The following is a 25,740-nucleotide window of genomic DNA, read 5'->3' on the forward strand; positions in this document are numbered from 1 at the left end:
GGGTAGGCAGAGGAAGGTCCGCTAAGTAGCCCTCTATTTCCCCTTCACCTTGGGGCCCCGCGCTGTTCATAATAGCCTCGGAACCTATCATTGAGGGCATTTTGTTGAAATAGGGAGTGCCCCTCAGAGTCCGCGAGCTCTATAATTGTATTACCCCTACGGGTTGGGCTAGCCAGCCATGCCAGAAGTCTACCAGCCCTGTCCCTCTCCGAGTGTGTCCTGTCCATGTAGGTCTTATAATCAAAACACCTCAACTGTTCCCCCTGTACTGCTACTTCTTCCTTCTTCTCAAGCAACTCTTGGCGGAGTTCTGGATGGTTCGGGCGGTGAAGTTCCACCTCTCGCAATGCTCAGTCAGCTCGTTCTACGTCTGCTAGTAGTGTGCGCCTAGATATGGATAGCACCATGCATCGCCCCCCTGATGACAGCCTTCAAGGCCTCTCATTCTGTCACCCTAGAGTCCGTGGTCTGAGCATTATCAGCAAAATATGCAACAATGTAGGCCCGGATCTCCTGTAGGAACACCTGGTCTGCTAGTGCTTCAGGTTTGAGGTGCCATGTGGGGATGGGCTTCTGCTGGGACCCCCAGTGTAATCTGGTGATTATCGGGTTGTGGTCCGACACCGTGCGAGTGAGGTATTCTGTCCCATATAACTGGGCATGTATATCCGGGGAGCACAGGAAGGTGTCTAGTCTGACATGTAAGTCACTTACGTGTGAGAGGTCGGAGTATTCCCTGTCCAGTGGGTGTGTACGTCTCCACGTGTTCACCAACCCCCAAAGAGATTGCCCGTTCCTAAATGTACTGGCTACCCTGTGTGCTAGGGCATCCCGAAGTGGTGGGTGTGATCGGTCAAGGGTCGGGTCAGCTATACAATTAAAATTCCCCCCACAATAATCGACCCAGGTGCCAGAGTCCCAGACAGGTGCTCCAGAAAGAGTCCATGGTCGACATTCGGGCCGTAAATATTTATGAGTGCAATATCCATCCCGTCTAGTCTCCCTGTGACCTCTACGTACCTCCACTCTTAGTCTACCTTGTGACCAGTATGTTGAAAGGGGACCCCTGCTCTGACCCAAATGAGGACCCCTCTGGCAAACGTTGAATACACAGTATAATATGCTTGCCCTCTCCATCTGCGCTGCAAGGCCGCCCCCTCCGAAGCTAGTGTGTGCGTTTCCTGCAGCATCGCAATATGAATCCCTCGCCTGTTCAAGTAGTAGAAAACTTTGTAGCATTTGTGCATAGAGTGCATCCCTCGGACGTTCCAAGAGAGGAAGTTATATGTCGGCTATGTCAACATCTCGGAGTAGCTTCTCTATGTCTGTCGGGCCCTCGTGCCCTGGCGTAGCGTTCAATGCAGTGCAATGAATGAAGTAACCAACGCATTGTAACTCGTGCCCCTTTGAGCTAATAGACAGCAGTGCCCCCAACTTAAAACAACTAAACTTCCCCAACTCCCCCTCCCCAGGACAAGTGAGAACATCTTCCCATCCCAACTGCCCTCTGGCATGGTAACAGTCAAATTCTTAATGTTCAGATGGTGGCAAGGAAACAGCCCGACTGGAGGGAAACCCACTCCTCCGCCCCCTCCGGATCCCCCCATCACACAGGTCGATTTCGTGTCACCCCTGCTGTGTCCCACGGTTCTCAGAACAGCCGCGAGCTATGATCCCCCACCCCGCAGCTGAAAAGTCCGGCGCATACTTGCGTCATATCAAGTCATCCACCGTTCTAGTGGTCACTTCTGGCAGAACCTGACTGGCATCCCCCCCTGTGTTCGAGCTGGTGTCAGAATTCGAGTCTCTCTGATCCTATCCCGAAAGAGAAGGGTTGCCCTGTGGGCTCGTGGCACTCAGGGAGGTTATTGCTGCCACTGCACTCTCCCTGTCTTGGCGGGCCTCCTCCATCATCCGGTGGCCCTTGATTGTCCCCCCCCCCCTCCCAGGGGACCGTGCGTGGTCTCTCTCGGCTGGTCTTCACCGCCACGCCTCCGATCTCGCTGTCCCCGCCCCTCTATCCAGTCCCATACATCCTGAGGTGTAGTAAAGAACTTGGTCTCCTCTGCATGCACTATCCGCAGTCTAGCAGGGAACACCAGAGTACAACACTTGTCGCAGTTTCCTTTTCGCCGTGATGAAGGAGGCTTGCTGCTTCTGTACTTCCCTGGAAAAGTCCGGGAAGATCCGGACCATTCTATTCTCTATTTTAAGGTGCCCCTAGAGGCACGCTTGTCTCAGCACGTGGTCTCTGTCTTTGTAGAACAGCAGGTGAGCCACCACAGGCCTCGGTGGCCTCCCAGGAGGGGGCGCCTGGGCTGGAACCCTGTGAGCCCACTCTAGCGCGAAAAATGGCGCCCGGTCCTCCTCCGCTACCTCAGTGCGTAGCCAGTTCTCAAGGTAGGCAACCATATCGTTCCCCTCAACTTTTTATGGCAGCCCAATGACTCGTATGTTATTTCGCAGTGCCCTGTATTCCACGTCCTCGGCTCGCTGCTCCAACACCAGAACCCTTTTTTCAAGATCCGTGATTTTGCGTGCAGTCTTGGACACTTGAGGTTTCAGGCCACCGACCTCCCCCTCCACCATCGTGACCTGGTCAACCAATTTCCTGTGGTCTGTCCGCAGGAGGCCCAAATCTTCTCGGAGCGTGTCTATTTTGGTTTCCACAGCAGTCTGCAATGTTTCTGTGGCCTTTAGTATATCATGAAGTGATACGTCGTCTTGAGGGGCCTTTTTTTCACTGTGAGTCCCGGGGTGTGCTCACAACTTCCCGTTATCTTCGCCCGCTGATTCCTGTTGTTCCATTTCCCGTCTCTTGTTGACTGAGAGTAGTATGGACGTAGGCCAGGCAGCAGGAGCACCAGCGGGCAGCAACTCCGAGCGTGCGCAGGTCCCTCCTGCAGCGAGGGCCCCCAAGTCCAAGCACACGCGGAGCGGATCCCAACCGACAGGAGCAGGGTCAGCCCAGCAGCAAAGCCGCCGGGAGCGGGCACAAGGAGACAATCCACCTCGGCAGGAGTCCCCACCTGCATCTACTACTCTCCTCACCACCGGAAGTCAATCAGCATGGCCGGAGGGCACACGGCCGCGCAACAGGTCAGTACGGGACGGGCTCACAGCCCCCGGATCCTGCCTCTCTCAGGCTTGTTCCCCTCTACCAGCTTGCAGATGTGCGGATGCGAGCCCGCCCCTCAGCGCCGTCTGTGAGTTCCCCCACTTGGCGCTCGAGGCCGCGGTGCCCGGCCACCCTCACTGCTCTGGCAGCCTCCGGTCCTCCCACCGCAATTTCTCCTCACCGTTTCAGGAGCAGTCCCCCCTCGGTCTTCCTCCGTCTGTACGTCAGGACAATGGGGTTAGCGATCGTAGCTGTGGCGGCCCGGTCCGCCACTCAGTCCCAGGTTTAGGAGACGGGCCTCCTCCGCACGTGGCACCGCCGGTCCCTCCCGGGGCCCACTAAGGATACAGCCAGGTCTTCAGGCCTCGTTGCGCCGGCCGGGCCCTGCACTCCCTACAGGCTAGTCCCCACCGCCAGCCGGCAGTTCCGTAGTGTGCCGTTCTCTAACCCTCAACGGCTCAGGTCTCCCACTGTCTCACCTCCTTGTTCACTTGCCGGCCAGGGCTCCCAGCACCCGCGATAGCCTCAGCAGGCTCCCGCTTCAGGATGGGGCCTGTGAGCCGCCTGACGGCAGACTGCACAGCGAAGGCCACTCCCAGGTCTTCGGCGCCAATTTCACCTTCTGTGTTGCCCTCTCCGTTGCGGCCCGATCTCCGGCCAATCCCACCTCCACCTGCCAGTAGCCACAAGGTCCTGCTCCTCCAGCGCTCCGCCGGTCCTGATCGTCTCCCGGGGACACCGTGCCGGAGAGACAGTCGCCAGATGCTCCCTCAGATCGGGAGCTCAGAAAGCAGGCGCCATCTTGCCTGTCTCCGCAGCGTCTCTGTACTGCTTTTTTCTAAGTGAAGGCGAGCCGCTGCGCCCCGTCTGCCGACCCCCGCCAGGATGGGCTGTGATGGGGGTTCGCCGGCAGGAGCTCCGGTCTAGACTCCCTGCTCCATTGGCGTCCAGCCACGCCCCCCCAATGACCAGCTGTGTTAATACTTATTATACCATTACAACAACAAGTAGACATTATACTTAATCCTAAATATTTAAGACAGAGCCAGTGTCTATAATGAAAATCTTTCTGTCCCTATCCCTCATAATAAGCAGCCTCACAGCCCCTGAATTTCATAACAAAAAGTGTCACTTGTGCTCTTTCACAGGTCAAAGTAAAAAGATTAAGCAGCTCTGTTGGGATCCTGCAGAATACAGCCGTTATGCCATTAATTAAGCTCCCTGAAACCGGACTGGGTGTATAAGGGGCAGGGTGTAAGTTGATTGGCCTTTATGTAGGCAGTAGCTCCACATGGGTTTATTTGATCAAAATTAAGTCTTCCTATTTCTAATTTGTATTTTACAGGAGGAAGCTATAACAAAGTTTATCATTGTAAGACAAGAAACACAACTGACATCAATTACAATAAATTCTCTTTCTTGTTATCTTTTTTTTGTTCTCTTCATTTTTCTCTCTCGTCCTTTTCATTCTCTTCAACTTTTTTCACTTTTCCTCTCTTGATTTCTAGCTGCCTCTTCTTCTGCCTTCTTCTAACTTCTTTCCCTTATTTCTTGCAGCCCCTCTTTCGTCCTCTCCTTCTAGCTGTCTTATTTCCAATATATTTCTGTTTGTCTCCATCATATCACCTCTCCTTTCTACAAGCCTTGCTTTCACACTTTCATTTCCATTTTCTCCTGCCGTCACTCTTTCGTTTCTTTTCTTTCTCCCCTACACTTGCATTATATCCTTCTCAAGTGTGTTCCTTATGATTCATACTTCTTTCCTTTCCTAATCCTCTGCTTAGTTCCTCATTTACTTTCCTTCTTGCTTTCCCATTCCTTGTTTCCTTTTCTTTTCACCTTCAGTCCTTACGTCAATAAAATCTCTTCTTTGCTCAATTTTGTTTCTTATCACCTTTCTTCCTTTGTTCAGTAGTTTCCTACTTCCTTCTTTCATTTCTCTCTTCATATCCTTTGAGTGCCTTTGTTTCTCTTCTTTCTTCTTTTACCTTTCTAATTTTGCTTCTTTCCCCCTTTCTATCTTCTATCCATTCCTCCCTCCCTGCCCTCGCCCATCCTCTCCGTTGTTCATTCTCACATTTTTTCCTTTCTCACATTCCTATTTTCATATTCCTCTCATTTCTTTCTTTCATCTAATTTTTGCCTCCAACATCTATCCATGGACATGAGCATGACTATAACAATAGGTTTACTGGTAAAGCCCAATGAACCCGTCATATACATATTGTGCTAATACTCATAGTTAAAGATAACATTTATATGTTATAACTTTCTTTCTGTGTGCCAATGCTTAGTCGTTTTGTCAAACAGCAATAAAATAAAAAGAACCTGCTGTGTCAATACTTGTTCTAGCATAACAATAAGTCAACATTATTCTTAATCTTAAATATTTAAGGCAGGACCAAGATCTATAATGGAAGTCCTTCAGGATGATCTCTCATAACAGCCAGAATCTCAACCCCTGAATTTCATAACAAAAAGTGACACACACTTGCCTCTTACAGGTCAAAGTAAAAGGATTAAGCAGCTCCTTAGGAATCCTGCAGGATACAGCTGTCATGCCATTAATAATTTTCCACCGTGGAACCGGATTGGGTGTTCAAGGGACAGTGTTTAAGTTGATTAGCATTTATGTACCCTTATTTGAAAACAAGACAGTAGCTCCACATAGTTTTATTTGATCAGAAATCGCTCTCACTATTTCTAATTCCTATTTTACAGGAGGAAGGTATTAAAAAGGTTTTCATTAGAGGGAACAAACTGAACTGAAATCAACTACAATAAAAGATTTCTCTCTCTTTCTTGTTATCCTTCTTTTATCTTCATCTTTCTCATTCTCTTCAATGTTTTTCTCTTTTTCTCCTCTTGCTTTCTAGCTGCCTCTTCTTTCTCCTTCTCTCTTTCTCTTCTTTCTTTCCCTCCTTTCTTGCAGTCCCTCCTTTCGTCCTCTCCTTCCTGTCTTATTTTCAATGTTTCCTTGTTTCTCTCCTACATATCTGTTTCCCTTTCTTAATTTCTTGCTTTCTCACTTTCTCTTTCCTACTCCACTGCCTTCACTCTTTCCTTACATTTTTCCTTCTCCCTTTCTCTTTTATTATATCCTAATCAAGTTTATTCCTTATCTTCAATACTTCTTTTCTTTCCTCTGCTTGCTTCCGCATTTAATACCTTTCTCCTGCCTTTTCCATTCCTTATTTCCTCTTCTTTTTACCTTCAGTCCTTACTTCTTTTCCCTCTCGTCTTTGTTCAAATTTGACCCTTATCGTGTTTCTTCCTTTGATCCGTGTTTCATTTGTTTCCTTCAATCCTTTCTCTCTTTATATCTTTTCGGTGTGCATTTTCTTCCTATACTTTATTTCCTCCTTCCTTATTTTACTTCCTTCCCTCTTTCAAGCTTCTCTCCATGCCTGCCCTCCTCCCTTATTCCTCTCCTTTGTTCATTCTCAACTTTTTTCCTTTAACTTTCTTCTTTCCCACATACCTATTTTCATATTCCTCTCATTTATTTATTTCTCTCATCTAATTTATGCCTAAAATATATATCCGTGGACATAGGTATGACTACAACAATAGGTTTACTGGTAAACCAATGATGCCTTCCTGTACATATTGTGCTACTAGTCATAGTAAAAGATAAAATGTATATGTTAAAAATATCTTTCTGTGTGTTAATGCTTAGTAATTTTGCCACACAGCAATACAAAATCAATGACCAGCCATGTCAATTCTTTTTTAAGCATTATTAGAACGCTATTCTAAATCTTAAATATTTAAGGTAGGGCCAGTATCTATAATGGGAGTCGTTCAGGCCCTATCTCTTGTAATAAGCAGTGTCTCATCCCCTAAAATTCATATTAAAAAAGTGGCACTTGCCTCTCACAGGTCAAAGTAAAAAGATTAAGCCACTCCGGACCCTGCAGAATACAGCTGTTATGCCATTAATAATTTAGCTCCCTGAAACCAGACTGGGTGTTTGAGGCACTGTTCCAGTTGCTTGGCATTTATGTATCATGATATGATAACTAGGCAGTAGTTCCACATGGGTTTATTTGATCAAAGGTAGCTCTCACTATTTATAATTTCTATTTTACAGTAGGACCTATAAAAAAAGGCTTTCATTGGAGGACAGGAAACATAACTGAAATCAATTACAATAAAAGACTCCATCGACTTTATCAAGATAACTTTATGGAGAGAGGCAATGCAATTTCCAATAAAATGGAGGATATATTAAAATCACACATGTGATGGTACATGAATTTAATGAAGAGAAGGTTCTAAATACAACAAGATATGGCGTATTTCAAGTAAGTTTAAAATAAAAACAAAATATACAATAATAAACCCACCACCCCTAACCAAATGTAACAAAATTGCAATTAGTAACCTTCAAGCCTTTTAAAGAACTTCCACAAAAACAACTAACTCATCTCAGCGTCCAATACTCTTTAACCGTCAATAGTACCTACTTTCTTCCGCCATTTTGAAACATGTTTTGAAATAATAAAAATATTTGAAAAATAAACTATTAATAAATTTGAATAATTAAATACCTACTTGTATTACAAACAATCTCAAACTAATTTAGCTTAACAAAATCACTAGATCCCCTCACATTTCAAAAACAAAATGTTAAATATAAAGGTATTAAAAAAATAACTTCATAGCCAGCCTATATTCCTACTATAATTATTCAAATAAAACTATTCTATTTCCCATACAAAAATGTCATATTCTTTTAACAACCCCAGGATCCCAACTACAACAATACCACAACAGCAAACAAAAACAATAAACTCCCCAGAGTATGATATAGCAAAATAATCTCCCCTATTACAAATCTTTTCCTCATAATTACACTAACCTTAAAAATATGGCCAAAAAATCATAAAAATTCACTTCCATTAAATACCTTATTCAACCATCTTTTAAAAAAAAGTTAGTATCTTCTCACATTAGTCATTTGAATCTAGAAAAGATCCTCTCTCCAACACAAACTTTTTCATCATTCCAACCAATAAAATTTCTCATATATTATGCAGCAGCAGCCTTCAAATAATATTTAAAATTAAGTTGAAACCACCATTAGGACTAAATCACACCCAGTACAAACAATAACAAACAAGTGCTCACCCTAACTGAAGAATATTACCATACAATTGGTTAATCATATAGAGTGCAGATCTTAGAAGTAAAATATATACTACAACTAAAGTACTTTTTATAAATACAACAAAGTTATATACTTACTAAATAAAGTATACATACTACCAAAATATAATCGGCTTACTATAAACAAATACTTAGATCCATTAGCAATAATTTAAAATATGTAATGTATGTATTTATATATGGATATAAAACTAATCTTTGAATCTATTTTATTCACAGACTACAGAAGCACCGCCAGAAAAAATAACCGTTCACATATATGGAATTGAAAAAAACATGCAAGAAACAATGACACTAACAACACAAGTTCAAGGCAATGAAAACTTACAATCGGACATTAATATTGAATCATTAATGGATTGGTTTATTATCAGCCCACAAGTACAACATTTGGCAGATTAATTAATGAAACTATTTACCAGTAACATGTAAAATCAATAACAATGGATTCATCAAAGACATTCTACAAGAGTTTTCAAAGTATGAACAAATAAAGAAATGTACATGCTTTACATTAATTAAAATGTTTTACTGCTATTCAAATAAAATCTTTGCACCAAAATTGAAAATCCTATATACATATACGCATGAAATTAAACAATAAAAATAATATCAAAAATGAAAAAGGAGACTATTTTAATTATTTACTCTTACTCATTGGAGCAAATATACAATTGTATGCTCCCAATAACTTTGTATCCTCTTCAAATAACATAACTACACTCCAGCTTGATACAATTTTGATTTGTTTAACGGAAGGTTTGCATTCAAAGAGGAAAAGCAAAGGCCATAGAACATTTTCCCTCACAAGCATTAGTTGCATACTTGCTACAGATCTTTCATTCTTAAACAATAACACACCAGCTAATCCTCTTTTTTCTTCATATCTCCTGTAATCACTATCCTTCTAACAAACACAATCTGTTCCACCTCTCTTAGATTCACTCATTCTCTCTCTCTCTTCCTCTATCTCTCGTTCCACAACACACAAATCCATGCTGCATACATCCACTACACACAACACATTTTCACATCTCATAATAACATGCCACACAATTCAATAGCACACACTTCCGCTCCACATCATTCCACTCCATGCCACATAATTTCTAACCAATAAAATAAACTCCACATAATTCAACTCTGCTCCATGCCACAATATTCCACTTCACCTAACACTGTGCTACATAATTCCACTCCAAACCATATAATTCCACTCCACACAACACAATTCAACTCCAGATAATTCCACTACACATAATTGCACTCCAATCTACATTTAACACCACATATTTACATTCCATATAGATTCACTCAAATCCAAAACAAATATTTACACTCCACAAAATAAATTCAACTTCACAAAATTCCACATAATCACCCACTGTATAATACTACTCCACACCATGCCACATAATGAAGGAATCGGTATGGAGGGGGAGGGTGGTGAAATGACGAATGGGACAAGCACCACAAAGGAAGCTGTCATTGCAGAGAGGGGTGGGGGCAAACTAAGTATGTGAATCTAAAAGCAGAAACACAATGCAAGCGTACGTTTCTTTAATATACAATGTATCTTACCTTGGTATTAAAACCAGATATTACGTGTTCATTTGTGTACTTTTTCATTAAGGGAATGGAGTTTGTTAAAAAGTAATATGTAGGTTACCTTGACATGTAAACAAAAAGAAATATGAGTAGGCAGCATAGCATCTTTGAACAGCCCTCTTTCTAAAAGACATAATTCTTGTAATGTGAGCTATTTCCTTTTTCTTGCTGCTGTGAGGAAAGACTGGTAGAGTATATTCTTTATCACTGCGCAAGCAGTAAGACTCTAATAACAAGCATTGGCATAGCCAATAGGTCTCGCCTTTGGGACCTTATAAGTGTTTAGCCATGCAACCGTTAATGTTACTGCACCAAGGATATTGTGCTGGATAACTAAACACTTAAACGGTCCCAAAGGCGAGACCTATTGGCTATGCCAATGCTTGTTCGCATTTGAGTGTGATTATAGAGGTATGGGCGAAACCGTTTAGGGCCGTTCCGTCCAGAATTTGATGGCCTGTGGTGTTGAAAGCACTGCTAGATAACAAGCTATAAGAAGTCGGGAATGGGCACAAGTGAAGGGTATGACATGAAATTCCAAATGTCAATCATAAAAAGTGTGATTTAAGATATGGATGTCGTTTAATAACAAATGTGTTATTTTCTTGAAAGTTAAAAACAACCAATAACTGCATTGTAAATAGAGACACAAGTTTTCCATTTTTACTATAAATGCTTCCCTCTCTTTATTTTAAAAATCACAAAGAAGTAGAGGTTAAGGGTCTGATTTGCAAAGGGACATACGTGTAGTAAAGGTACAAGTGTGGAGTCTCTGCACTCTGGGCAGCCTCTCTGTTCAGCGCACTGCAGTGAGTGCAGTGCAGAGATTCTGCCATGAGTGAAGAGACACGTAACTTTATTGCATATTAGTCCCTTTGTGATTTGAGCCCTAAGCCTTCATTTAAGGGTCTCACCATATGTTCAATCATGTCTGCTAGATCAAACGTTATGCATATAATCAGAAGCCCTAGTATTAAAACATGCCATCTTGTAATGTGCCATACATTGTCATTACCTTTTCTGTTTGCGAAAGGCACCAGTTATCGAAAGTAGTAAAATAAACTTTTACTAAACTCACCTTGGTGAAACTGCAACGATTGCTGCTGCTTATTGAGGAGCATAAGGGCTGGTACCCAGCTAATGCCCCGTGCGCTCATTGAGAAAAGTGTGGGGTGACCAGCAATATCAAAGGAGAGGCAGAACGATCTAAGAGTATGAGCATAGACTAGAACAGAGGAGAGGATAGGATAGTGGAATGAAGGGTCCCGAACACAGGAGAGGGTTGAGTAGTCGGTTACAGGAGAGGCAGTCAGTGCGAAGGGAAACGCAGGGGAAACTGTTGGATGAAAGAGGCAAAGATTTGATGAAGGGAGGACGAAATGGTTATAGGGGGGGCACAGGGTGGATTAGCTACTTTCATAAGAGGAAACGTTTGTTAGGAGGATGTTGTGTTAAATCGTAATAATGTAACTGCGCAGGGTTGAGGCGAGTGAGGACTTGAGCACTGTGGACTAATTATAGTGTTAATCTTGGAGCAGATGTAGCAGGGTGAAGTCATGAGCAGGTAAGGATGAACAATAGAATACTGATAATTGAAGATGATGGCGAGAGTAAAGAGCTGAAGGTTTGCACAGAGCGCTTGTGGATGGTGAGGTAATGAGGTCCTGGAAATAGATAGATTTGACACCTCCTAGATCATTATGCAGTGTATGAAGGGCTTGCTGATTAACCAAGAAGTTAGCAGTGAATATGTGCTTTCGCCATTTATGTACTGCTGCCCTCATTTACTGTTATGCGCTCTTATTTCAAGTGTAATTCATGGCTGAGGCCTATCTTTGGTACAAGGTGGATAATGAAGCAGTTGTATGAGCTGTAGTGCAAGACTGAAGTGAGGTCTTTATGAAGATCACGTGGAAAGCACTGAGAGCAGTGGGGTCCTGTTTTCTACAGCAGATGGGTACATGAGAGAGCGATCTACAAGGAGGCGAACTGATTTGCATGTGAAATGTGTGATGTCAGATGGAGCGATGATGGGTTTAGATTTGGATAAAGTGTTTGAAATTAGCATAAAATGTAGTGGCTTACCTTGCTTGTGGGTGGGATTAAGGAATGTGTCATTTGAGGAGTGATCAGACAGAAGTGGAGACACTGCCGAAAGCATCAGTAAAATATTTTGGCAAGTTATGGTCACACCAGTGAAAGCAGAATCGTTTGGTGAAGGCAATAAATAGGTGTGTAGCATAATTTCCGCCAGATGTAACTGAAAGCCATTACTATATAGTTACAGAGACGAATGAGTTTCCAGATGTTTGGAATGAAAGAGGCTTATGGTGCGAGTCCTAATGAGAAAACATCTTGTCATCCATAATAAAACACTGACCAAGGAGAGTAAGATCACATAGGTATGCTTTACTAAGGTAATACCTAAAACAAAACAAATGTTAGATTGGTTTTGAAATAACAGTAAAATCATGAGTCTGAGTCTTAGGACCTGGAAGGCCAGTGCAATCAGGAGTGAAAGACGGACAGTATTGGAGCATGCTAGTATAAACTATGTTCAGGATCCTTTGAGACACCTTTAAAAATACATTTTAATACAAGTAAAAGGGATAGCTCCTTTCCGCTCCTAAAGCGTTTTTTTTTTTAACGCAGAACAAAATGCTGTATGGTGCTCTGTAAAACACGTTAGCGCCACCTGGTGTATTTCATGCAATACGGCCCCAGAAATGTTCTGCCAAATGCAATGGATCTCCGTCACATAAACAAAGGCAGTAAAAATCAAACATCAAAGAGGCAAAAGTGAAAGTAATCGAGCAGAGCATCAAAGGGCTGGGTGAGAAGGGAGGGGGGAATGCAAGGGTCAAAGCGGCTAAAGTGAAAGAAAGCTATAGAGAAGGGAGGGGGGAGTGGGAGCAGCTGTGCACGTGCATGTGATCGTGCACTCAAGGTTTAGGCCAGCCAAAAGACTGTGGGTAGCACTTTGAAAATCCCACATACAAAATGTCTCTTCGAGCCTTTGGCTCAGCGAGACCTAAAAATGAAGCAATCAGTACTTGGTGCATGGTCCAGACGAAAGAAGAGAAAGCGAAGCTGGAACACACTGCCCAATTAGAAGGCAGTAAATAAGAGTGACAATGAAGCCAACAAATGGTAAGCAAGGGGTTGGCTCCATTCCTTTCTAGTAAACAATATCTCTCGCAAGCAAGAGTGCATGTGCTGTCACAGGTGAGACCTAAAATCGCTTTGTCAATATGGAATACCTCTACAATCGCAAACCTAAACAGCCACAGTTGGAATGACCCTGACACCAGGTTAATAATCAAGAAGAGAACAAGGTATATAGTACACGCACTGCGTGGTGGTTACTTGGTTGTTTATCAATTGTTTCGTGCTCCAAGGTCTCGCTCTCCGAAAATGAGTGAGTAGAAACGTGAAAAATGCACTTCCCAGGTCCTGGGGTGTGTCCCTCGGGCACAGGTATGGTCCTCTCGAGGAGGTTTCAAATGTTACTCGAATGATTAAAGTTGAGATTTCATCAATTTGAAAAAACTTTATTCGTCGTTTTTAGTGGCGTTCATTTCAAACACGTTACGGTAAACATTGACATAAGTTGCAAGCTCCCAATGCATTTCGGCATGAGCCTTCATCGGGGGAGATCTACAAGTGGTAAAGAGGATAAATGAGTGTAGGATCGATGAATAGCGTGGCGTTTATTTACACGGAGTGGTGTTAGTTAAATAAGCGATGTGAAATGAAGCGGCAATGTGAATTAATAGAGATAGTGAATAGATCATGGGAATGTGAGTACTTCGCTTATTACGAAGGGTGAGTGGCCGCATATATGTAGCTCCGTGTCGGTGGGATTTACAGTGCTGTTCATAACGAAGGTACCCAAAGGAATATTACCCAAAGAGTGAGTTACAGACAGGTTTACTAGTAAGGTGGTAGGAAACTGCTGTAAAACATGCGAGTTAAAACGTGTAAAGTGTTCTTACCGGGTGCTTAACGCCTCATCATGTCGTCCGTGTAGTCCGTGTGTGGTTTGTTCGCGTCTAAGATCGTATTGGGACGGATTTAAGTATTAGGAAAGGGACGTTGAAAACGTGTGACGTGTTGGATAGCAATATGTATAGACATAGGACTGTGGTGTTGTGAACATGAAAACGGTAAAAGGACTAATCCGGTGATGTTGTCTGGTTTAGAGGAAAAAAACGGCTGGATGTGCCCAATCCGTCATCGCTAATGAATAAAGTGTATGGGGGGTGTGTGCAGAAAACCGTGTATGGGAACAGTGAAATTATCATGAGGGGTGTCAAAGGTGTAATGGTAATGGAACACGTGTGAACAGGAATGTCAGTTGTAAAAGATATTATAAGTCGATCTAAGTCGGGGATGAAATGTGTGGTGAAAGGCAAGTAGCGTGCATTAGAGGATTGGTGATTGTTAGTGGATCAGTAGTTGATCTAATAAGTAATGATGTTCAAGGTTCATTTGAAAATGTAGACATGAGGAATAAGTGATTAAGTATACAATTACAGATAACATGAAAATTCAGTGCGATCATTTAAACCATCCGGTTTCATCGAGTTTAAAAAATAAATCCAATGATTTTCTCTTTGCAACATGAAGTTGCGATTGTCTCTCCCTTCTTTCTTTGTGACAATTTCCAAAACACAAAATTTTAGTTGACTAACATTATGTCCAGCTTCCAAAAAGTGTTGAGCAACTGATGATTTTTGTTGTTTGGTCCTGATGTTGGATTTATGCTCATTGAGTCTTATTTTCATTTTTCTTTCAGTTTGTCCAACGTAAATTTTGCCACAAGGGCATTTGAGCATGTAAATAACGTTGGATGTGTCACAGGTCGCCGTCGTTCTTAGTTTAATTTTATGCCCTTTCATAGGGTGTGTGATGTAGTCGCCTTTTATGATGTTGTTACAGCTGTTGCAGTTCAAGCAAGGGATGGTTCCTTTAAATGAAGAATGTGTGAGTGGTTGGTTTTGTTGTTTTAGTATTTCGCCGATGTTTTTATTGCGTGTGTAAGCGAAAATTGGTTCCTCATCGAAAATATGGTTGAAGTCCTGCTCTAATTTAAGCAATTGCCAATGCTTTTTGATTATTCGTCTGTAGCTTGTACTCATGGTGGAATATTTAGAAACTACCGTAACTTGATTACTGGTTGATTTGGGTTGTATGGTGAGGAGTTGATCCCGGTTTTTGGAGTTAGATCTTTCTTTTGCTTTTAGTAGTACCTGATCAGGGTAACCACGAGATTTGAATCTTTGTGTGAGGATGTTGAGTTGGTCAAGCGATTTGTTGGGGTTGGATACAATTCTTTTTACTCTGAGCATTTGGGAATATGGGAGATGCTGTTTGAGTGGTGGCGGGTGAAAGCTTTGATAATGAAGGGTATTGTTCCTGTCTGTGTTTTTTCTGTAAAGGTCAGTCTCGAATCCCGTAGGTGTTTTAATGATGGTGACGTCCAAGAAGGTGATGATATCTGGATGGATGTTGAAGGTGAATTGTAGTCGTTGGTCAATTTGGTTGAGGTTGTCAAGATGATTCTTAAGAGCATGATCCGAGCCACTCCATATGATAAATATGTCATCAATGAATCTGAGATATAATTTTAGATGGCTGGTCCAAGTGGGTATGGTTAGAATGTGATCTTCCTCGAATTGATTCATGAAAATATTAGCGTACGCTGGGGCAGCGCAATTTCCCATGGATGTACCAGTTAACTGCTGATACCATTCATTGTTGTGTTCAAAGTAGCTGTGAAAAAGGGTAAATTGCATTAGTTCCATTAGGAAAACCTGTAAGTTGTGTGGGTGTTTTGAATGTAGCAATGCCTGTTCGATAGCCTCCAAACCCATCTGATGAGGGATGGAGGTGTATAAGGAATTAACATCCACTGTACATAAGATGATGTGTTCGTCTTCTGATATGGATACTTGGTTGAGTTTGATTAGAAAGTCGGTGGTGTCTTTGAGAAATGATTTCATAGAGTTGACACTGGGTTGAAGATGGCGATCTAGAAATTTGCCAACTGGTTCATGGAGACTTCCACGTGTAGAGACAATAGGTCGACAAGGAGGTTTAGTGGGGTGCTTGTGGATTTTGGGTACCATGAAGATGGTTGGGCTTTTTGGATTAGGTTGAATGAGAAATTTTTGAACCTTCTCATTGATGGTGCCGTTGTCGACGGCAGCTTGTACAATGGCCTGTAGGATCACTCTGTATTGTGTCGTGGGATTAATTTCCAATTTCAAATATGTTTCAGAATCCTGGACGTGAGTTGATATTTGAGAGTTGTAGTAAACGGAATTGAGTACAACAAGTGCTCCACCTTTATCCGCTTTGGTACAGATGATATCAGAATTGCATGCAATGGATCTTAAAATACCAATCTCTTTGTTAGTAAGGTTGCTGCGTTTTGATCTGTTTCTACTGTAGTTGAGTTTAGATAGGTCATTCTTTACACTTGATTCAAATAGGTCTAGACATTTGTGGCTGACAGGTGCCATAAATGTACTTTTAGGCCGTAAGCCCATCAGGGGATCTTCTTCTTGTTCTTTTGTAGGTGCCAGGATGTTGTCAAAGAAGTGGCGAAGTCTGAGTTTCCTCATAAGCTTATAGAAGCTAATGTGTAATTCAAGTAGGTTGCTGGCTGTTGTCGGTACAAAAGATGTGCCCTTCTGTAAGACTTTCAGTTCGATGTCGCTAAAGTGATACTCGGAAATGTTGACATTAGGACCAAACAACAAAAATCAGCAGTTGCTCAACACTTTTTGGAAGCTGGACATAATGTTAGTCAACTAAAATTTTGTGTTTTGGAAATTGTCACAAAGAAAGAAGGGAGAGACAATCGCAACTTCATGTTGCAAAGAGAAAATCATTGGATTTATTTTTTAAACTCGATGAAACCGGATGGTTTAAATGATCGCACTGAATTTTCATGTTATCTGTAATTGTATACTTAATCACTTATTCCTCATGTCTACATTTTCAAATGAACCTTGAACATCATTACTTATTAGATCAACTACTGATCCACTAACAATCACCAATCCTCTAATGCACGCTACTTGCCTTTCACCACACATTTCATCCCCGACTTAGATCGACTTATAATATCTTTTACAACTGACATTCCTGTTCACACGTGTTCCATTACCATTACACCTTTGACACCCCTCATGATAATTTCACTGTTCCCATACACGGTTTTCTGCACACACCCCCCATACACTTTATTCATTAGCGATGACGGATTGGGCACATCCAGCCGTTTTTTTCCTCTAAACCAGACAACATCACCGGATTAGTCCTTTTACCGTTTTCATGTTCACAACACCACAGTCCTATGTCTATACATATTGCTATCCAACACGTCACACGTTTTCAACGTCCCTTTCCTAATACTTAAATCCGTCCCAATACGATCTTAGACGCGAACAAACCACACACGGACTACACGGACGACATGATGAGGCGTTAAGCACCCATCAGTCTTATTGATGCCCTACAAAAGGTAGTGGCTAGAATGCTTTTAGGAAAAATCGACACCTGGATGACCGAAGCTGACATTCTCTCTCCATTACAAGCTGGCTTTAGGGCTCACATTAGTACTGTAGATCAGATCTTAAGATTTGTTATGATCTACTGGAAAACTGTGTTTTTGAGAGGTGGTACGATATACGCTGCATTTGTGGACCTCAAATCAGCGTTTGATTTGGTCCCCAGAGGAAAGATGTGGGCTGCATTAAGAAAGATGGGAGTTCCTTCTGCGCTCCTAGAATTTACCATCAGGATGCACGAGGGAAATTTTGCTAGAGTTAGGTGGGGCCGCCAGGGCCAGGTCACAGAACCCTTCCCTGTGACTCGTGGAGTGAGACAGGGCTGCGTCCTGGCCCCTACCCTTTTCATACTTTTTATTAATCAAGTGGTTAAGTTTCTCTCAGAAACCCCTACCGATGCCCCATCACTGGGTGGGACTAAATTCCCCCTTTTAATTTTTGCTGATGACACGCTCATATTGGCTAAAACACAGAAGGGTCTGCAGGTAGCTATAGACAAATTTGTGGATTTCTGCAATGAGAACGATTTAGAAATTAACATCAACAAAACCAAATTTATGGTCTTCACAAAGAAAAAACCACAGAGGGGCAATGTTACGATGAACGGGTCTAGTCTGGAACAGGTTGAAGTTATGACCTATCTTGGTGTGACAATGGACTATAGATCACGCTGGAAAGAGCAAATAGCGGCGCTTAGCTTGAAATTTACGCGTCTGTCCGGTTGTCTGGCGAAGGAGCAGCGGAGTTCTCTGACCAAAAGGGTATTGCCCGCTCTTAAAATATATAGTGCAAAAATCAGCTCTGCCATATTATACGGGGCTGATATATGGGGTTGTGTGGACCTGGCTGTCCTTGATAGGATACAGAACAAATTTTTCCGAAACCTAGTCAGTCTTCCTCCATCAACACCCGCTCTACCACTATTGATGGATATGGGGTTCCATTCAATTAAACATCAAGCCCAGTACAGGATGGTGGCGTTATGGAGACGAATATGGTCCACACCAGAACTTGCCATGTTTGCCCAAGAGCTTCAGGATGTTAGATCACAACAGGGGGCAGGTGAAATTCCATGGTTTAAGTCAATTAGAAACACTCTTATCGGAATGGGCCTCCCCCAGTTGTGGTTTGAGCCGGGCTCTCACATCTTTCCCTCTAAGAAAGTTTTTAAATCTCTCTTCTGGTCTATGGTTAAAGATGAACACGTTGCTCTATCAGAGAAACCGAACCTGACCGGTCTGTTTCTGCTACATAAAATAGTCCCTCATACCGAGTGCTTTTGGGATGTAATTGTCAAAACCTTAGATAGGAAACTTTACTTCCAGTTCCGTCTAGGTACATTGCCATTACGGGCCTTCACCAGTGGTTGGCAGAAGCCGGCGACTTCACTTTGTCCATGTTGTACTGACCATAAAGAAACAATAGGTAATTTCTTGTTTGTTTGTAATGCTTACCGTGAACCACGCCACAAGTGGCTAAAGCCTCTCAGGCACATGCATCAAACCTTTTTGCGATCGCAAAGGGTGCGAATCGCAAAAATAGGCCGTTTGCGATCGCAAAAGTCAGTGTTGAAATGCATCAACTGTATATTTGCGAAAATCCATTTTTTCGCAAATATAAGGAATCGCAAAACATTCTGCGAATCAAATAGCGAATCGATATTAGCGTGTCCCAATTACCGAATCGCAAACAACGAATCGCAAAATGTATGCATGACAAATCGCAAATAGCGATTTCCATGAAAATCGCAAATTAGCGATCGCTAAATAAGAAGGATCACAACCAGGTGGCAATCATGAGTGCAAATCACAGACAGGTGAAAACCAACTGAAACCCATTTAAACACACCCAGAATGAGCCAGCACTGTTCACAATGGCAGGGATTTACCTGATGGCGAGGAGGATGAGGCTGCAGGCTGCCGCACAGAGACGGAGGCGAATGAATGAGCGCATCTTCAGAGTCCGCATAACTTTGCTAGGCCAGCAAGAGGATGAGATATACGACAAGTATAGGCTCAATGCAGCAATGATCCATGACCTAATCAATGAATTGGACCCCATAATGCAACGACAGACACGTAGGACCAATGCCATCCCAACGCATGTGCAGGTCCTATGTTGCCTACACCTTCTGGCGTCAGGCAGTTTTCAGGGGGTCATTGCTGTTGCGGGAGGTGTGTCACAAAGCGCACTTTCAAGAATATTGAAAGCATTCCTTGATGCCATGATGGCCGTGATCGGGTCTCATATCAAGTTCCCTACCACCGCGCTTGACCTTGCAAAAACCAAACAGGAGTTCTACCAGATAGCTCGTTTCCCACATGTTTTGGGTTGTATTGATTGCACCCACGTTGCAATATGTCCCCCTGCAACACAGGAATATATATATAGAAATAGGAAATCTTACCATTCCCTCAATATTCAGGTTGTTTGCAATGCCAAAAACATTATCACTGACATTGTTGCGCAATTTCCAGGGAGTGCACATGACTCTTATATCTTCAGGCAAAGTGGCATACACACCCGTCTTGTCAGGGGAGAATTTGGAGAGGGACATCTGCTTGGTAAATATGTGTTATAGTTTATCACTGTCATTGTACGTATGTCAATGTGAAGCTGCCACTGACTCTTTGCTCCATTACATGTAGGTGACAGCGCATACGCCTTGCGTAATTACCTAATGACGCCTTACCTCAATCCCACAACTGCCAATCAACAGAGGTACAATGCAGCACATATTTCGACAAGGAACATCATAGAGCGCACATTTGGGCTGTTGAAGAGCCGATTCAGATGTCTACATAAGACCGGTGGAGCACTGAAGTACAACCCTGAACAATGCTGCAAGATAGTAGCGGCATGTGCCATGCTGCACAACATAGCGACAAGGGGAGGAATGGACATCGAGGTGTCTGACAGCGATTCGGAGGATGGGAACCAGCAAGTGCCACAACACCATGCAGCACAAGGGGCAGGCGCAGCAGAAGGGCGTAGGAGAAGATTTGACATCACACAAAATTATTTCTGAGGTGAGTAATGATGACACAGAAACTGACTATTGCTATCAGAGTATTCTTTAATTAAATAAAATTGCCATGAGTGTTCAAGCACACTTGTAATCTGACCAGTGCAATGGACATAAGTGGTTTGCAAATGTCAATTCACTTGTCACTCTGTGAAAAGTCAAATCCAAATAAATGGTTACGTCACCATAGTGGAATGCACTTGTACATGCCAGTCTAGCGCTTTTTCCCACGAACACCCAGACGCCTGTCAGACCCAGCATTGTCATCCGTTATGTTGGAAGCGGCGGGGGTACTGCTGCGTGTGTTGCGTCTTCCTGCAGTGCGGACTGGAACTGCCACACTACTTAGGCTTGAGCCACCCTCACTACCCTCTTCGGGCGTGGAATTGTTGGCCGCAATTGTGGAAGCATTTAGCAAATCAACTGCATTTGTGACCTGGTCCAGTGCTTTAGCCACATCGCCGCTCCAATGGCACATTTCAGTTTGCATGGTCACAGACCTACGTGCCAGCAGTGCAGTTGTCGTGGCCAATCTATTGTTTGATTTAGCAAACATTTTCAATTGCAGCATTAGTTGACGATGCTGTCTCTTCTGGGATACATTTCCCTCATGCATCACCTTGCTCAGTTGCTGCACACTTTCTGACAGTACTGCTATGTTGCTAGCCATCTTGCCAACTTGCAATTGTACTAATCGTGTGTTTTTTGTCTGCAGGCGCTGCATACGGAGCATCTGTCCCTCAAGACCACCCCAGACATCACTTGGTTGCTCCTCCTGCTGTGTCCTGAGTGCTCTTCCTCTCCTACGCCGGGCTCTGTGATTAGTTCTGGGGACCTGTGGTTGTGTTTGTGTGATGGAAGTTGTCTGGCCATGGCTGCCACCTGGTGTTGCATCAGCCTCATCATCTTCACACTCCATGGTGACTAGGGATGGAACAGTAGCCCTGCGTGACTTTGTTGGACGTGAGGGATTTATTTGCACCACAGGTGTGTCCATCTGTTCACCTGCGCTGGTGTCCTGCATGTCTGGGGAATCGCTATCCACATCTTCTACACGTTGTGCATCTGTGAGGTGAAACAGTGCAACACTGTATTATTTCATGTCTGTGATATTAATTGCACAGTAATAAATTTCTGCCTTTGTAAATGATTTTATACTCTATTAAGCTTTTTTGGGTTGTTACTCTGAGATTTGACATTTTAACTGCTTGACCTGACTACATCTCCCATAATGCCCCTCACCTACTGAATGCATTGTGTACTGGATGTTCAGGGTCTGCACTTGGGCTGTGCTGTGGTCGAGTTCTACCTTTACATTTTGTAACACTAAGAAAACATACATTCATCTTACCTTCAGATGTGTTTGCTGCTCCGGACGTGTCCAGCTGGGTCACACCAACAACAGCTTCTGGCTGGATGGTGGATTCAATCAAGTCCTCCATGGGAGTGTTCCCAGTGTCTGTTGGTGTTCCCCCTCCTGTCTTCTTTGCCTCCTTCAGGCGGTCAGCTATGCGCACCTTAGCCCGACTGCGCAAGTCGTACCATCGTTTTTTGAGTTCTTCAATGGTGCGGTGTGTCACCCCAATGGCATTGACCCTGTTTTGGATCCGGAGCCAGATTTTCCTTTTCTCCTGCTCTGCCACTTTCAATGATGCCTTTCCAAACAGCTTGTCATGGCTGTGGACTACTCCCTCAATGAGGGTGTCAATTTCTTTTTCTGCAAATTTAATTTTGCGTTTCCTGCCTGTTTGGCTCTCCTCTGCTGTTTGTGAGGCTTCCATTTGATATCACAAGTTTTTCTTCTGTCTCTGTCACACTCCTGTTCTGCTCCCAGAGCCAGCTCCCTCCTCTCCCTGACACTGTGCACTGGAAATGAGGCTGGTGCTGCTCACTTCCTGGTTGTGATGTCATCAGGATGCATCAAAAAGCGACTTCGGTATTAGCGATTTCGCTAATTGCGAAATCGCTAATAGCGAGTTCGCAAATGCCGAAATCGCAATTTATTTAGCGATTTTTAGCGATTCGCAATATTCTCGCAATGTTTTTGTTGCATCGTGTTTTGCGAGTCTTTATTTGCGATTCCTTAAAATTCGCAAATAAGGACTCGCAAACTCTCTTTTTGATGCATGTGCCTGTAAATGCTATAGATTAAAGACCCGGTCGAGCAGTGAAGCCTTGCTCATTCTAAGAACTAACACCTCTGAATGTCTTTCCATTGGATTGGCCAAATTCCTTGGATGGGCTTGGTTATTAAGGTCTAAGACAGTTTGTAACATACCGTCACGAAAAACCCATATAGTACGTTACTTTACTAGATTGTGTCTCCGACCAGTATTGATGTTGTGTCTTTTTATATGCATTTGTTCAATAATAATCTTCTCTTGTCGTCTTTATGCACTTATTTAATTTAATTGAGGTTTTAATCAATTCTTAATTCTTTTTGTTCTATTGTTCTTTACGCTTAATTTTCATATAATGTCATTGATTATGTAATATTGTTATTATTTATATGTATGTAAATATTTTGTCTTTTATGAAGAATATTCGAAATAAAGACGTTAAAAACTGAAACCACTCCGTGTAAATAAACGCCACGCTATTCATCGATCCTACACTCATTTATCCTCTTTACCACTTGTAGATCTCCCCCGATGAAGGCTCATGCCGAAATGCATTGGGAGCTTGCAACTTATGTCAATGTTTACCGTAACGTGTTTGAAATGAACGCCACTAAAAACGACGAATAAAGTTTTTTCAAATTGATGAAATCTCAACTTTAATCATTCGAGTAACATTTGAAACCTCCTCGAGAGGACCATACCTGTGCCCGAGGGACACACCCCAGGACCTGGGGAGTGCATTTTTCACCAGGTTAATAATACCACTGTAACGAAATTAATAACAAGTCTCTCAATACTGCAAACTTTATCATTCAAATATGAGCTTTAAATATGTTTTAGAGATGATGGGTTGTGAAAATCCACACATTTTCATCTCTGATACACGCACTTCAATTTTGGTCTACATATATTAATTTAACAAAGCAAAAATGTCTATTTTAATTGACTGGCCTGCACATAGGAGAGCTATTCATAGGTAGCTGGAGAGCTATCAGTAGCTCACAAGCTACTCATTGGAGAAGCCTGCCTTCACTCTATAGCGCCTCCTGTGGCTAGTCTGTGCTTTCTAAATCTCAGCACTTTCTCCCTCAGATTTGTGTGCATTCCTACTATCGGTGCACACTGCTGTTTAAGTGAACATTCTCTTCATACCAGTACTCACTTTCTCTGACATTGTCTGAACTCGCGCCATCTTAGCCTTCTTTCCTGCTCACCACTCACCTTTATTGACATTTTTATCTGTCTTCAGTTCAGTATAGCACTCATCTTTGTTTTCTGTTGCCTGTATTCTCACCAGCTCAACATTTACCATCTGCAGCCCCATCACCTCAGCACTCACCCTCCTGCATAGTTGTCTGCAGTCTCTCCAGTTCGGTCTTCTTTTTCTCATACACAAATCACTACTCACTCATCTCTTGCATTTTAGGAGAGCTATCTGCAGCACTTGCTTTCGGAATCTCAGAGCTTGCCTTCTCTGATATCACTCTGCCATCTGTCTAGTTCAACATTCACATTCTCTCATGGCTGTGTGCACTCTCTCCAATTTCGGGTTCACTTTCTCAGACAGTAAACTGTACTCTCATCAATCAGCACCCATCAAGTTGGTACTATTTCCAGCTAGGAACTCGCCTTCTTCAACATCAGTCCGCTTTCTTTACAGAACAGCCCTCGACTTCTAAGATCCTACTCACCTTCTCAGACAGCCGTCTGCTCTCCTGCTGCAGTTTTTCACAGTCCCGAGCCTTGGTTTTGACAAGGTCTTGTTTGGACACAGAGAAGAGCAAACCTTTAACATCAAGAGAGCCCAGAACATCATACCAGATAGGGCTTCCTTCACGGTCATGGCCACACATCCCTCCGGACATGTACAAGTGGACCACCTGCAAGCATAAAAGGCATGTTAGCTGGGGGATGCAAAAAGAGCCAGCACTGTGGACCTCAACAAAGAGGCCATGACATTCATCCTCGTTTCTTAGCTCTGAGATCTACTATTATTCTCCATGTGGCTCATTTTTCCACCTAGTGATGTGGGAGCTAAAGTGTTTTAACCAGCTAGAACGTCAGGCAACATCTATTACTCCGCAGAGATGAATTAGTGCTGGGTGATGAGCACACTTCGGTGAATCTGCTTGCTCTCTTACGCCATCCCTCCTCCTTCTAGACATGGGGATTGTCTTTCGGTATAAAGCAAAATATTTGGCCCTCTACATTTGATCTTCTGAATTTGATCACGCTGTGTGATAGATGGACAGACGAGTTTTCACCCTTGGAATACTACCTTGATGGCTTAGAAAATTGAGATCGATCTTGCGACCTAACTATACACATAGCCCATGAAGTGTGATGGGAAGCAAAAGGTTAGATATGGAATAAGACTGGGTTGCCCTGCTACCTGTCTCTCATTGGACGTTTTTGCTTTAATGTAAAATACCCTTCAGTCCTGGAACCAGAAGGGGTAAACTTTTATAACAGAAGTTAGAATGAGAAGATCACTGCATGAGTTCCTCCTTTCTGAGCTGTTTAACAAATTACAGTTTGCCTTCAAACTCTATCAACAACATATTTCTATTAGATAAAATGCTGTATTGTGAAAACTCTTTACAACACTATATGCATGTGCTTAGGCAAACAATCAATTAATTGTATAACAATTGTTGCTGGGTTTTTCACCTAGGGAGCTCTAGGTGCCAGCTCTATCTGACAGAGGGCCACACATACAGCAAATCTTTCATTGTTAGGGAGGCATGTTCCTGGCGGACTATGGGCAACTGCCTGTTTCATCGGAGTACACCTTTTGGTAGACCCGAGGGGTAGCTACCTACCCCACTGGTCCTTAGGCCCTAGCCCATTTACAGGACCATGTCCCTAGAAAGTTTAGACGTAGACCAGGCACGAGTGTTGGGTACACCTTGAGAATAAAACCTTTTTTTTAAAACTTTTTTTTATTGTCATTTTGAACTCAATACAGACAGACATACAGCATGATTAGCACATCATCGATATTACAGCATTTTTAAAAAACAACACTTGGATTACAGCAGCATGGAACAAGTACATTACAGTATCTAGCACTGTGACTCAGATGATCAAGTAACAGATTGTGTTTCGGTCCTTTCC

The 25,740-nt window shown here is 43.0% G+C and overlaps 1 protein-coding gene and 2 long non-coding RNA genes across 7 annotated transcripts in view; 2 read left to right on the forward strand and 1 right to left on the reverse strand.

Moving 5' to 3' along the window:
- Positions 1-8,717, forward strand: part of LOC146784024 (uncharacterized) — a 324,690-nt gene extending 315,973 nt beyond the window's left edge. The window contains exon 4 of the long non-coding RNA XR_014970884.1: positions 8,510-8,717. This is a non-coding gene — a long non-coding RNA (uncharacterized LOC146784024). The remainder of the gene's footprint in view (positions 1-8,509) is intronic.
- Positions 1-25,740, reverse strand: part of LOC146784025 (SEC14-like protein 2) — a 418,275-nt gene that overhangs the window by 197,566 nt on the left and 194,969 nt on the right. For all 5 annotated transcript variants that reach the window (XM_085635841.1, XM_085635839.1, XM_085635840.1 and 2 more), the window contains one exon: positions 24,315-24,503. In XM_085635841.1, coding sequence (XP_085491967.1) covers positions 24,315-24,503 — 189 coding nt within the window. The remainder of the gene's footprint in view (positions 1-24,314; positions 24,504-25,740) is intronic.
- LOC146784029 (uncharacterized) lies at positions 19,342-21,653 on the forward strand. The gene is made up of 2 exons (XR_014970883.1): positions 19,342-20,507; positions 21,219-21,653. It is a non-coding gene; the product is annotated as an uncharacterized LOC146784029 (long non-coding RNA).

The sequence above is a fragment of the Triturus cristatus genome, chromosome 11 (genome assembly GCF_964204655.1).
Source record: "Triturus cristatus chromosome 11, aTriCri1.1, whole genome shotgun sequence".
Classification (NCBI taxonomy): domain Eukaryota; kingdom Metazoa; phylum Chordata; class Amphibia; order Caudata; family Salamandridae; genus Triturus; species Triturus cristatus.